Here is a 13688-nt window from a genome sequence, read left to right on the forward strand (position 1 = left end):
ACAAAGAACAAATATGTTAGGTAGCATTCCACATCAAAAATTCGGTCTTTATCACTTCCCTACTCGAGGACGAGCAGGAGTTAAGCTTGGGGATGCTTGATACGCCTCCAACGTACGTATAATTTTTGATTGTTCCATGCTATTATATTATCAACTTGGGATGTCTTATGTGCATTTATATGTCATTTTATATCAGTTTTTGGGACTAACCTATTAACTCAGTGCCTAGTGCCAGTTTCTGTTTTTCCCGTGTTTTTGACCTTTTTGAGAAAAAAATATTAAACTGAGTCCAAACGAAAAAAAATATTAAACTGAGTCCAAGAGAAGATACACAGAAAACTTGAGAACCAAGGGAGGAGGTCTCGTGGGAGGTCACGAGCCCCCTAGGCGCGCCCTAGGGGGGCGTCTGGCGGGCTCGTGGGCCCCCTTGCCTCCTTTGCCCTACCTCTTTCGCCTATAAATTCCCTAAAATCCCGAAACAAACAGAGAGAGCCACGAAAATACTTTTCCGCCGCCGCAAGCTTCTGTCTCCGCGAGATCCCATCTGGGGACCGTTCTCGTGCCCTGCCGGAGGGGGATTCGGACACGGAGGGCTTCTTCATCAACACCATTGCCTCTTCGATGATGCGTGAGTAGTTCACCATAGACCTTCGGGTCCATAGCTAGTAGCTAGATGGCTTCTTCTCTCTCTTGGATCTTCAATACAAAGTTCTCCATGATCTTCATGGAGATCTATCCGATGTAACTTTCTTTTGCGGTGTGTTTGTCGAGATCCGATGAATTGTGGATTTATGATTAGATTATCTATGAATACTATTTGAGTCTCCTCTGATTTCTTATATGCATGATTTCGTATCCTTGTAATCCTCTTCGAGTTATGGGTTTCGTTTGGCCAACTTGGTATATAATTCTTGCAATAGGAGAAGTGCTTGGTTTTGGGTTCATACCGTGCGGTGTCCTCACCTAGTGACAGAAGGGGTAGCGAGGCACGCATCATGTTGTTGCCATCAAGGGTAAAAAGATGGGGTTTATATCATATTGCATGAATTTATCCCTCTACATCATGTCATCTTGCTTAAGGCGTTACTCTGTTTGTTATGAACTTAATACACTAGATGCATGCTGATAGCGGTCGATGTGTGGAGTAATAGTACTAGATGCAGAAAATATCGGTCTACTTGTCTCGGACGTGATGCCTATATGTATGATCATTGCCTTAGATGTCGTCATGACTTTGCGCGATTCTATCAATTGCTCGACAGTAATTCGTTCACCCACCGTAATACTTGCTATCATGGGAGAAGCCTCTAGTGAACACTACGGCCCTCGGGTCTATTTTACACATCATATATTCAGATCTACATACAAAAATACCAAAAATACCTTGCTGCACTTTGACTTTTATTTACCTTTCATCACCATTAGATCTCACCTTGCAAGTAATCGTGAAGGGATTGACAACCCCTTTATTGCGTTGGGTGCAAGTTTGTTTGTTTTTGCGCAGGTTCATTGGTGCCTCATCTCGATACTTCTACTGGATTGATACCTTGGTTCTCAAACTGAGGGAAATACTTATCTCTACTTTGCCGCATCACCCTTTCCTCTTCAAGGGAAAAACAACGTAAGCTCAAGAAGTAGCAGGGCACCAATGATAGTGGCCCACTCATCAATCGTAGACTCATACTTGTGACCATCAGTCATCCAAACAATAAAACCATCTCCATAGAAATGAACAGTTGGGTAAAATTGTATGATCGGCTCATCATTCCATGGGGTCATCTCTTTTCCAACAAAATCTTCAATGTCCACTGACTTGAAATTGTCTTGCACATGGGGAAATAATTTTTCATTGGCTTTGATGTAAGCCCGGTCAACATATCTCATATCACCGACAGCTGGACTCTTATCATCCAAGACAATCTCATATAAATCTTGTTGTTCCTTGATGTGAAACCTTGGATCAACAACAGTTCTTCTCCTTATGGCATATGGATCTACAACTCTCCATTTCCTCAAACTTCCATCTTTCCTCTTCTTCATGTCTTCGTCTACTCGATGAGCATCATTGTGCACTGGCGGATTTGGTCGGAGCTTTCTGAGAATTGGTGCATTCTCATCTTCTTCCTCTGCAGCAAAGGCACTGGAAGCAGGGCCTTTCTCCTTGGCAGCCGCTGGAATATCCTTTGTAGTCTTCCTATGAGCAAAGCCTTCTTAGTCTTGGAAGGAGGCTTCCTGGGCATGGCATCAGCCATGAGCTTCTTCCTTTTTAGGAGGAGCTGGGATCTCTTCTTCTCCAGCAACATCTTCAGGTTCCTCGTACATAGAAGTCTTTCTCCCAATAACATGAACTACTCTCTTTGTGGCTCTCTTCACACCAGCCTTCTTGACAGGTTCATCAGTGGAGAGTGTCGTGCTCTGCCTTGCAGACTCAGGAGCTCTAAGATCAGCAGGTCTAGCATACTCTTTCCTCATAGTATTCTTAGGATCCTTTGGAGGAGCTAAAGTTTCATGTGGCACAAAATCTGAGTCCTCTTCATCTGAGTTCAGCTTCTTCCTCTTCCCGATGGCTGCCTTGGGCAAGCCATGTGAGTTGTAAGATCTAGGGTCACAATCAGTCTTCTCAGGACTTGTGCCTGAGTCCATCTCAACACTGTTTTCTCTGAAATCATTCCGGCTATCCTCATATCCAACAATCTTGACAGACAAGCAACAACTGAGCAGCAAACCAGCAAACAACAATCCTGTGAAATAGATATAGAAAAGCAGAAGGGCTGAGCATTACAAAACACAAAAGGACTTTTCAAAATTTGAATTGAGAAACTTAGGGTATGATCTGCTGTAGAATGTAAATCGGTAGCACCGGGTTGGTAATTTCAGAGTCAGTGAGAAGGTCTACTCGAATAAAGAAACTTGGCAGTCTGTTTCGGTCTCACCAAGTTGCTTCTCCCGTCAATCCTTGATTTTGACTCCGTCTATCCTTTATTGTGGCAATCAAATCTCTAACTTCGTTAAGCTATCCCGTTTTAAAGCCCCGCATTCAAATCTTTAATTTGGATTGGATATATAATTTATTGGGTCGTTCACCCTGGCTTCCTGGCAGGATCACTCGATGAATGGGTGACAAAACGAAAGTTTCGTCCATAAGACGTTTAGCACCAGCATAACACACGTGTCCAACAACGTACGTAACTTTTTCATATTTTTTGTACTAATTAAAATACATCCTCCAATCATACAGTCAAAAAAATCCACCCAAACACCATAATAATAATAATAAATAATAATAAACTCATGAACAATTCGCTTCGGATTGGTTATACCAAACATTTTCCCATAAATCACTTTCTCGATTTGCAATGTTGGTCCACTTTTTCCTTAGTGTGATCATAAATTGACACATCCATCCAGAAGCATGATCTCATAAAATTTAACCATAGGAATAGCATATGTGATAAAAAATGCACTTCCTAGCATCCCGACATGTCAAACCAACTAAAAAATGCACTTCCTTGCATTCCGGTACACCAAACCAACTAAGACGTAAATATTTTTCGCAACTTCAAAATAATTATATAAAACATATACAACTTCAAGATATAAACGATGCGGCAAAACACACACTCCCCTTCTAATTATATTACCATCCATCCATAAAGATCTACCCACTGAAAAAATAGCACGATATAACGCCGTTAATAGCGCGCTATAGCGTATGGAAAATTAAATCGCTAAATTGATCAGTGTACAATAATGTCCCGTTAATAAAGCACGTTAATAACATATTTTTAAGAGGTCACTCTATTTTGTATAGCGTGCTGTTTTTTTCGATATTGTACCACGACATACATCGATCGTTGTTACCAACCCGACCCAACCCAACCGCAAGGGCATCATCACTCGTAGGTCGTAGCATAGCAAAAACCTTCCTCCTGGTTGTCTCCGCACGGCGACCACTTCTTCACCACGACCACGAGCGCTCTCCGCTCCTCGGCCTCGCCGCTATGCTATACAGCCGGGCTCCAACTCCAACTCCAACCCACACCGCAATTATATAACCACCGCCGCTCCCACCTTTCCAGAACTTTTGACCCCCTCCCCACCTCTCGTTCCCCTCCCCCTCCCCACGCAGGCGCGCGCGCGGCGGCGAGATCTGCCCAGGGTGGACCCCCGGCGAGGATGAGCAGCCCCCATGGCGGCCTCGACGACCAGATCGAGCGCCTCATGCAGTGCAAGCCCCTCCCCGAGGCCGAGGTAACCGACCACCACCCTCCTCCTGCGTGCCTGCCTTTCTCTCTCGCCGGTGGTCCGGGGTGGCCGGGCCTCGCCAGATCTGGCGGAATTCCGGCCCCGCGGGGCCGAGATCGGGCTTCCGGGGCTCCGTTTCGCTGCTAGCTTGCTCAGAAATGGCCGTTTCGCTGGTCCGCGCGGCGGTTTCTTGGTGCTTGCCGGCCGGCCTCGCGGTTGCGAGCCAAGCTTAGTGTTGCTCTCGCGATTAATCGCTGCTCGAGGGCCCTTCCGGCTCACGCAAGGTCACATTGGTTGATTCATATGCGTGCATGAGCCTCAGGCAGCTATGTAATCCGGTTTCCACGCAAATCGCTGCTCTTTGGCAGCTGCTCCCCTGAAAAAGAAACGAATTTTGGCAGCTGGTTGATCTTGGGTGGGGTAGACGGAGGGAGGAGTCACGCAGGGTGCCTTGCCCAAACCGCAAAGTTTCCACCTTCAGCCGAATTGATGCCTGCCTTCCATAGAGCTGCTAGATATTTTGCCATCGATTTGCTCTGATCCTTGAATATTTGCCGTACAGGTCAGAGCACTGTGCGAGAAGGCCAAGGAGATTTTGATGGAGGAGAGCAATGTTCAGGTATACTACTTTACTTCTCTACCAAGATGTCTGCCTTTACTCAATTGGTCAGTGCTTCCCTACGATAAGCCCAGACCCTCCTGTCTCAACCTTGTTGTGTGCATCACAATTACTCTCACCATTTTGGTATTAAGAGAGAAAGCCGCTTGGTACTAATGGACTGAACAAGACAAGATTATGTTATAAGTAACTTCTAGTGTAAGGTTTTATGAACACCGAACGATACTGGTCTTTCAAACTCTAGGATTCGGTACTTCTATCTGTTCAGAATTAAGATGCATCCTGAGGTAACAGAACTACTATTACACAACAGATCCTACGATACATTGTTCAACAAGCACACATGTTTCTGTTGAGAGTGCTAGAGCCGTTACTCGTGAGGTTCTTATGGTTATCATGGATCTTTGCTCATATGACCAAACACTTTCACCAAAGTGATATATTTTTTCTCATAATTGGGAACTCAAAATAACTCGAATATGTTGGTCAAATCGACGAGTACACAAAATCAAAGGAAAGAGTGCAAATAACTTCACCAAGAGATGTGCAGACATCTGCACTTCCTGGGGACCGAATAGCAATATGCTCCCATATTGAACTGGGCCTCCCTCGACCCTGACCTCAAACTGTCAAGCACGGGCTCATCAATAGTAATTGCAATATATTGGCAGTTTCAATGTCAGAAGCCTGGTATGATGATATTGTGATAAGTATGGAAGATCATTACTGATATTTCTATAGTAGAAGTTCTAAACGTGTACTCCATATAACACTAGCAAGCAATAGGTCTAGTACTTTAAAACAATACAGTATTTTTAGTTTTTTACCCATTATAGTAAGCATGATTTCAATATATCACAATCAAGCAATTAAATCTCAGATAGCAGAAATAACGCATTGTTGTGATGTGCACACATATCTATACATCCTGAATATGTGGGATGAAAGATCAACACCGTATGACATCTGTTCCTTGCTCCAGAAGTCTATGCATTCTCGAGAAAGGTGACGGGATATAGTCGCTGCTGCTAGGACATGCCTTCCAAATAAAAACTAAGAATGTCTCCAGAACAATACAAGTGATGCATGGGACTGGTTGACTGTACCAGGCTCTCTGTCCTGCTATATTGATTAGTGGAAGGTTGAACAAATAAATGCAGCCAGACGTTTTGATGATAATGGTAGTTGGACATCTCAGCAAAGTTCGCTCTAGCATTTTCCTTAATTACATGCTTTCAATGGTTTTGGATATAATATACAAGATGTAATCGCTATCAGAACTCATGCTAAAATGTACTTCTGTTCCTTTTTGTGTCTGGCAACTGGTACGCCTTAGATTTATTTAGTGGGCCTTGCAGACTGAAGCTAGCCCCACAGAGTATGTGAAACTTGTACTATGCAATGACCCCTTCATATAATTATGTGCCTCCTGTCTGTGAGATGCACAATTGAATTATTGTTTTGCCGTCAGTTTTAACTTTGGTGATTTCTTTGGCATACTTGCAGCCTGTAAGGAGTCCTGTTACAATCTGTGGTGATATTCACGGGCAGTTTCATGATCTTGCGGAACTTTTCCGAATTGGTGGAAAGGTACAAGTTCTCTTGTTCATCTTCCTTTGTGTCACCATCTTGAGTCATCTATTGTAAAGTCTGATCTTCACTATACTGACGTCTTCTCTGTTTTCATCAGTGTCCAGATACAAACTACTTGTTTATGGGAGATTATGTAGACCGTGGCTACTATTCTGTCGAAACTGTCACGGTAAGAGTTAATGAGCAATATCTGCTTGTAGCTTAGCAAGAAATTTTGATATGTTTGTTACTGTGGTAACTCTTGTGACTAATGTAATCCTTGAAATTTACAGCTGTTGGTGTCTTTGAAAGTTCGTTATCCTCAGCGAATCACCATTCTTAGAGGAAACCATGAGAGCCGACAGGTATATAGATTATCTTACTCCTACGAATCTTCTAGTGTTACTTTTTTGCTTCTTTTCAGTTCCATTACATTTTTTGAACACTGACAATTTAACGGAATAATTTTGGCAATCAATTTGCAGATTACTCAAGTTTATGGATTCTATGACGAGTGTTTAAGGAAGTAAGTGTCTTTGTTTGTATATAGTGTATATAATCCAGTAGTAAAATAATAAGATGCCTCAGGTTATGGTTCCGGTTGTTGTATCGGAGATAAAGCTGGCCATATTTATGGCAGGTATGGAAATGCAAATGTGTGGAAAACCTTTACGGATCTGTTCGACTACTTCCCCTTGACAGCATTGGTGTGTATTTTAATTCTGCAGCATTTCCATTGATAGAATGACCTATATGTCAAGTTTTTTTATACATTATCTGGTTAAATTGACATGCAAACTTTCCATAGGTCGAGTCAGAAATATTCTGCTTGCATGGTGGATTATCACCATCCATCGAGACACTTGATAACATACGTAACTTTGACCGCACCCAAGAAGTTCCTCATGAAGGGCCCATGTGTGATCTTCTGTGGTCTGACCCCGATGATCGATGCGGTTGGGGTATTTCTCCCCGAGGCGCTGGATATACCTTCGGACAGGTATTTGTTGTACAGAGAATTCTTGTTTGCTTAAGGTATTATATGCTGTCAATTTTCCACTGACCTTGAAACTCCTATCATTTCAGGATATATCAGAGCAGTTCAATCATACCAATAACTTAAGACTTATTGCTAGAGCTCACCAGTTGGTGATGGAGGGATTCAACTGGGCTCATGTTAGTATTTGCTCCTGAGTTCCACACTTGTTTTTGTCTGTGGTCCATACTATATCTGGTTAACACTTTACTGCATCAAACAGGAGCAAAAAGTGGTCACCATATTTAGTGCACCTAATTATTGCTACCGCTGTGGGAATATGGCATCAATCTTGGAAGTTGATGATTGCAGGGAGCATACTTTCATCCAGGTACATTATATGTATCTCATTTCTACATTTGTTCTGGTAGATTTGATCATTATATGTAAATGATTAAAGATGAAGAATTAATTGATAATTTGAGGAAAAATGACATATCCACTCATGTATCCCAAGTGACATAAGTAACTGAAGCGGTTAGGTGATTGACAGTTTGACACTGATACATGAATCAGTAGATGCAAGCTTAGATTGGCAGATTATTTTCCGGTGTACATATTTCTGATACGTATAGGAGGACCTGTTCTGTACTTGTGGGCGTAAGTGTCCAGTTGATATAACAGTATGGCCAATGTGATAATCCATAGGAAGTCTAACCAAAATGTTTGACCAATGCTTTTCTGCTTTCACAAATAGGATATTTTTGCACTGTCTTGGATTTCAGTCAATGAGTTGTGATTGTGTGATTGTGCAGTTTGAGCCGGCCCCAAGAAGGGGAGAACCAGACGTAACTCGTAGAACGCCAGACTATTTCCTGTGATGTGAAATCGGTTTCGACCCTCTGCACCAAAGGTTTGATAACTAGCTGAAGTTTGGTGGCCGCAGATAAATCCTTTTTGCTGAACGTCAGTGTTCTGTGTGTTATTCCTCTTAATTTTTTCGCCCATGATGCCCCTGGCTGTCTGCGAGAGCCGCTTCGTCGCATCATGATCAAAGTGTATACCTACAGCTGGAAGGATCCATCGTGTTACTCACCTCGCTAATTGGTCGATGCTCCGCTTGGTGGATGCGCCTGGTAGTGAACATGAGCATCGAAAGCAGCATTTGTATTGTGAAAGGAAGGCTTCTTCATTTCCCCCCTCTGTATTCAATCCCCCCCCCCCCCCCCCCCCCCCGCCCACACACACACACACTCATGCTCGCACGTTTCGCCTAATTTTTTCTCTTGATGATTATTTGTTGTAGAGATGAACAATGTAGTTGTATGGTTCCGTGTTGAGAGAGCCCTTGTTAGGTCATGTGGACCAGTATTGATTTTTCGTATAGAATACTTGTAGTATGCTGAGCGCTGTACTTGTGGTGTTACATGTGTTTGGTCCTGCTAGTGGATATTTTTTGTGTGTTTATGAATGATGCAAAGATGTGGTATTATCCGCAAAGAAGAACATACACTATCATTACCCTCACTTGTTATGCTTCTGAATATTTCCCGCTGGCGATGACTGGCATGTTTCGAACGAGCATATTTTTGGTGTTGATCTGAATATTTCGTGGTGGCCTGTGAACTCAAAAACGCCTTTGGTGCCTAAAAATGAGGAAAAGTGTGCTGTTTCCAAGCAATGCGAGTCAGCAGCCTAAGGTTTGAGCTGTTTGCAGCCACAAATCTTAGCGTGCAAAGGCCAGGAGATAGATTCTGCAATACGTTCTACGGAGAAAGCGATGCAGCATTGCCAGGCCCAGTCGCCAACGGTGGTGATGTGCTCTGGTTGTGCAAGCAGGACCAAACATCAATGCTGTGTTCAACGACACGTTGTTGCGTATGAGCGCAAACATGTTCCATTCGCCAATCACGAATTCTCAACGGCAGTCCACATGGTTCACAGTCAAGTCGCACATTCATATTTCAGCTTAATACGAGTAAAAGAATCACTAGACTCTGGTGGACTATTTTTAGAAAAAAACTACTCCCTCTGTTTCCAAATACAAGTCTTTTAAGAGATTTCACTACGGACTACATATGAAGTAAAATAAATGAATTTACACTCTAAAGTATGTCTACATACATTTATATATAAAGTTCGTAGTGAAATCTTTTAAAAGACTTATATTTAGGAACGGAGGAAGTACCTGCTAAATCAGATCAAATTTTGATTGTAAAATTGACTAATAAAATATGAGTAACAAAAAGTACTACTTAACCACGGAAAACCTTTTTAAAATAAAAACCCAACAACATGAATTTTGTTGCAAAAGTTCGATCCAAAATACAGCGGACTGACAAACCCGGCCATTCATATATAAGAATGAAAAGACGATAAGGAGGCCGAGCTCCAAAAGGCATTTTCGCGATAAGGAAGCATACTCTGTATTTGCTGCAGTTATATCTGGAGTCAGGATTCAGTTCTAAGCACTAATGGCGCACATGGCAGTCAGTCAGTAACTGTACCCATCATCAAGCAAAAATACAGGTCAACACGTGTACACTTCCCTCGTTGCTACTCTGGACAACTGTACAAAAGAGAAAACACCCCCGTAGAGGACGTGCTAGACAGACAAACATACAACACAAAAATGAGGCCGAGGTCAATGGATCCACAGCCTGCCTGCTACACATGGAGGAGGGATCATCAGCCGTCCTCCCAAGAAATGAACAAAATGCCGCTAACCTTGATCCGCTAATTCGATCGGCTTCACAGGTTGAGGTGCGTGAAGATCACCGGCACCAGGTCGACCACCGACCACGCGAGCCCGGCGTACTGCACGAACCTGATGCCCGTGTCCACGTCGTATGCCTTCTGCGGGAAGAGGGAGAACACCCTCTGGAGGTACCCGCCGGCCAGCTTTGCATCGTCCGGCTTGTTGCCCGAGCTGCTGTTTGACGGCTTCAGAGTGGGCACGTAGCAGGACGAGACGATCGGGATCCCCAGGGTACTGCACATGACCGGCAGGAGCCATTTCGAGAGCGCCTTGCTGCAGGACTTCACGGCTAGGATGGTCGGGATGCCCACCAGGACCCTCCCGGCGTACGCGAGGAGAGGTAGTTGATGGCTCAGAATGAGGGGCGCGTCGGGGCCGTGGAAACGGGTGTATGTCTGCTGGACGCCATAGACCTTAATAGATGAGGGTACAAGAAAACAGTGTCAGATAAGGGTAAACATGATATATCAACAACTGGAAGGGCATAGGATAGGAGAAACTAGAGCTAGATTTAATTCCAAGAATTCTTTTGGGTGAACTATATACAGTCAATGGTCAAGACTATTCTCTGTTGAGTGGTCCCTGAATTTTCATCACAAATTAAAATATAACTAGAGGTGTTATTACAAGGTCAAGCAAATCCCGCTGACACCCAATAAGAGTACAAGATAAGGAGCAATAACATCTTCCATGCGAGCAGAATTTTAACACAAGATAAGGAGCAATACAATCTTCGGATCAAGTAACCATATGTCATACACAGAGCGGTCAGAGTTCTTACAATTCCGAAAGCGACCCCGTTGAATGCTGTGTGGAATTCAAAGCTAGGAGTTGGGAACTCTGGCTTTGGATATGCAAAGCAGAGCACTAGGGCAAGGCTTGCCCAGAAGAATGTAACTGCAGAACAAAACAACTATGAGAATATTCTTCACCTTTGAATATCACAATTTATTAAGCGCTGGGGTCAAAGTGATGTTCAGGGCATATGGACATACCGTTTTGGCCAGAGACGACAAAGGCATCAACATGATCATGGACAACCAACCAGAATGCAAGGATCACGATGCCAAAAGAGATCCCAGCGATAACATCGGTCAAGCTGTGCATGCCTAGGTATACCCTCGCTATCAAATTTCATGTAAAGCCATATCATCAGTATATTTCGGTGACTGTAAGAGACAGTTGTGCGGAGAAATAACTAAAAAAACTCACCAATGCCAATTAACGTAACGAGCAAGAAAGCTAGAGAAAGACCCGTGGCAATCATAAAACCATTACATGGTCCATATGTGAGGACATAGTGCAACATATATCTGCATTTTTCCAAATAAGAATTAGCCAGGAAACCAAAGAAATACACAGGATCTCTCTAAAAAAGCAGGAATATACCCCATCAAACAAACGGTATTGAGGGCGTGTGACGAAGGCAGTCCATATTCCATGGCATTTTCCTTCTCATCTTCGGTAGCTGTGACTCTCCTCACAGGAGGGGAGCACGGCCGAGGAGCTGACACTAGATCCTACATCCACAAATATCAAAGGCGTCAACAACCACACCAACCAAAACAGCAAAAACCAACTTCCACCCCTTTTACTGTGAATAGATGATAACCTTGACAGCGTTGCCCAGGTAATCGCAGAATGCCAGCAGCAGGGTCATTTGCCTAGCCAACTTGCCATGTCCACTCTACAATATCAACGGAAACAGCTCACAATCACAGAAGCAGAATAAGAGGCGGTCACTGCGCCACACCAAATGGCAGGGGAGTGAAGCATACCCAGAAGAGGAGCGGGAGGAATCCCGTGTAGAAAGGGACAGAGACAACGCATGACAGCACCGAGAAGAAGTTGTCCAGCAACCTGTGCTGCAGCCTCTGCAATAATTGAGCAGACAGCGATTTTTTTCTTCTTCAGAAGAATACAAGCAAGAACAGCTTGGAAATCGAAGCCAGGTGTATGTAAAAGTAAATGCACACATCGTAGACATCGTCCATGTTTTTTGATGATTTTGTTTGTCTCCTCGTTTGTTTCAAGTGAAATTAACCTCTGGCTACATATGATTCGATCACCAAATTGGTTCTTATTTCTCCTAAGACTGACGAATCGAGCAGCAACCGCGTGCTGGAACAGGTAATGGCATCCAGATTGTACAACGGAATATATCCCCAAATGCAGGAACTGTTCGTTTATCGTTGGCGTGCTCGTCAATGGGCTGGAGACGAAGAAACAAAGAAACGGGGATTGGGGTGGAGGAGGAAGGGACCTGGAAGGTGATGATGTCGGGCGTCTCGGCGTGGACGCGGCGGGTGACCCAGGGCTGCGCCAGCGCGCGCGCCCGGCGCGTGAGGTCGTAGTGGGAGGCCGCCCACACCCAGCCCGCCGCGCCCGACAGCGCCGCCGCCTGCCACCCGGTCAGCCCGGCGCCACCGGCCGCAGCGACCGCCTCCACGTCCATGTCAACCGCCGGCGCCTGATTCCGGAAGGAGCGCGCGAGATCCCCAGGAGGGATGGAGAGGAGAGGAGAGGTTGACTCGCACGGCGCAGGCTGGCAGCGCAGGCAGGCGAGGGGAGTTCTTGTAGGAGGAGCGGTGGAGGGCGCGGGCAGGTGGCCGGGGCCGGGGACGGCGACGGGAGGGGGTGGTTCGGGTCGTGGCGGTCTGCCGGCCTCCCCCGCTCTGGACCGGACCGGAGAGGAGTCTGGCACCACCACGCGGCTAAGAAAGTTCTTGTTTTTATTTCTCGTGTTGTTTGGGGCATTTAATCCCGGGAATCGACCGCAACTTTTGGCAGGAAGGTTCTGAACTCCCGTGATTTTTTAAATCCTCGTTCCTGGTTTTTGCACGCGGTTGAATGAATTTTCTCCTCCCATCGAGAGCGAGGCAGAGTAATATATGCTGGAGATAGAGATAAATACAGTGGCAGTTGTTAAAGTTGAAGCCCAAACACAATACGGTCACTGAAATTCAGAATACGCTCAATACGGTCATTGAATACGAGTTGTGGTGATTATACGGTCACTGCTCACAGTATAGCTATGTATTCTGTTGAGTTGACCGGTCAAACATCATTGGAAATTTTCGAAAACCCCCTCAAATTGTTCTTGACTGCACCTACATGTGTTCCGCTGCCACCAACCGCACCGCGCCTCCACCGCCTCGTGCGCTCCGCTGCCGCCAACCGCACCGCACCTCCGCCTGGAGCACCGTCCGCACGCAGCCCCACCTAGCCTCGCTGCGGCCCATCCTTTCCCCTCCGTCGCAGCCATAGCCCCGCGCCGGACCTCGCTGCTGGCCCCTCCTCCGGCCAGATCCGGCGACATTCGAGGCCGCCGCCTCCGGATCCGCTCGGCCCGTCAACGTCCCCGGCCGCCCTCGCTCGTGCCACCAGGTACACTGCCAGTAGCCGTCGACCGTCCCTGATCCATCCCATGGGTGAGCAGCAGCACCCCCCCCACACACACGGAGGAGGGGAGAGGAGAGACGCGGACGGCGGTGGTGGGGCGGCGACGCACGGGGCTG

The 13688-nt window shown here is 45.4% G+C and overlaps 2 protein-coding genes across 2 annotated transcripts; one reads left to right on the forward strand and one right to left on the reverse strand.

The window, feature by feature from the left end:
• Nucleotides 1–4050: 4050 nt before the first annotated feature.
• Nucleotides 4051–8590, forward strand: LOC123452851 (serine/threonine-protein phosphatase PP2A-2 catalytic subunit). The gene is made up of 11 exons (XM_045129572.1): nucleotides 4051–4251; nucleotides 4808–4864; nucleotides 6371–6454; nucleotides 6555–6626; nucleotides 6730–6801; nucleotides 6922–6962; nucleotides 7077–7143; nucleotides 7245–7436; nucleotides 7523–7612; nucleotides 7696–7803; nucleotides 8228–8590. The coding sequence occupies exons 1-11, from the start codon at nucleotides 4177–4179 to the stop codon at nucleotides 8291–8293; spliced, it is 924 nt and encodes a 307-aa protein (XP_044985507.1). The 5' UTR covers nucleotides 4051–4176; the 3' UTR covers nucleotides 8294–8590.
• A 1223-nt stretch (nucleotides 8591–9813) lies between these two features.
• LOC123452852 (lipid phosphate phosphatase delta) lies at nucleotides 9814–12892 on the reverse strand. Its single transcript, XM_045129573.1, has 8 exons — nucleotides 12434–12892; nucleotides 11949–12044; nucleotides 11783–11857; nucleotides 11560–11690; nucleotides 11383–11483; nucleotides 11166–11294; nucleotides 10952–11067; nucleotides 9814–10583 (listed from the first exon to the last, which is right to left on the reverse strand). Exons 1-8 carry the CDS (start codon nucleotides 12623–12625, stop codon nucleotides 10164–10166), a joined length of 1260 nt encoding a protein of 419 aa, XP_044985508.1. The 5' UTR covers nucleotides 12626–12892; the 3' UTR covers nucleotides 9814–10163.
• Nucleotides 12893–13688: the final 796 nt, after the last annotated feature.

This window comes from Hordeum vulgare, chromosome 5H (genome assembly GCF_904849725.1).
Source record: "Hordeum vulgare subsp. vulgare chromosome 5H, MorexV3_pseudomolecules_assembly, whole genome shotgun sequence".
NCBI lineage: Eukaryota > Viridiplantae > Streptophyta > Magnoliopsida > Poales > Poaceae > Hordeum > Hordeum vulgare.

Coding starts and splice junctions, on each gene's coding strand:
- LOC123452852 (XM_045129573.1), bottom strand. CDS start 12,625: ATGGACGTGGAGGCGGTCGCTGCGGCCGGTGGCGCCGGGCTGACCGGG. Junction 12,045..12,433: donor CCGACATCATCACCTTCCAG/GTCCCTTCCTCC, acceptor CAATTATTGCAG/AGGCTGCAGCACAGGTTGCT. Junction 11,858..11,948: donor TCCTCCCGCTCCTCTTCTGG/GTATGCTTCACT, acceptor TTGATATTGTAG/AGTGGACATGGCAAGTTGGC.
- LOC123452851 (XM_045129572.1), top strand. CDS start 4,177: ATGAGCAGCCCCCATGGCGGCCTCGACGACCAGATCGAGCGCCTCATG. Junction 4,252..4,807: donor AGCCCCTCCCCGAGGCCGAG/GTAACCGACCAC, acceptor TTTGCCGTACAG/GTCAGAGCACTGTGCGAGAA. Junction 4,865..6,370: donor TGGAGGAGAGCAATGTTCAG/GTATACTACTTT, acceptor GCATACTTGCAG/CCTGTAAGGAGTCCTGTTAC.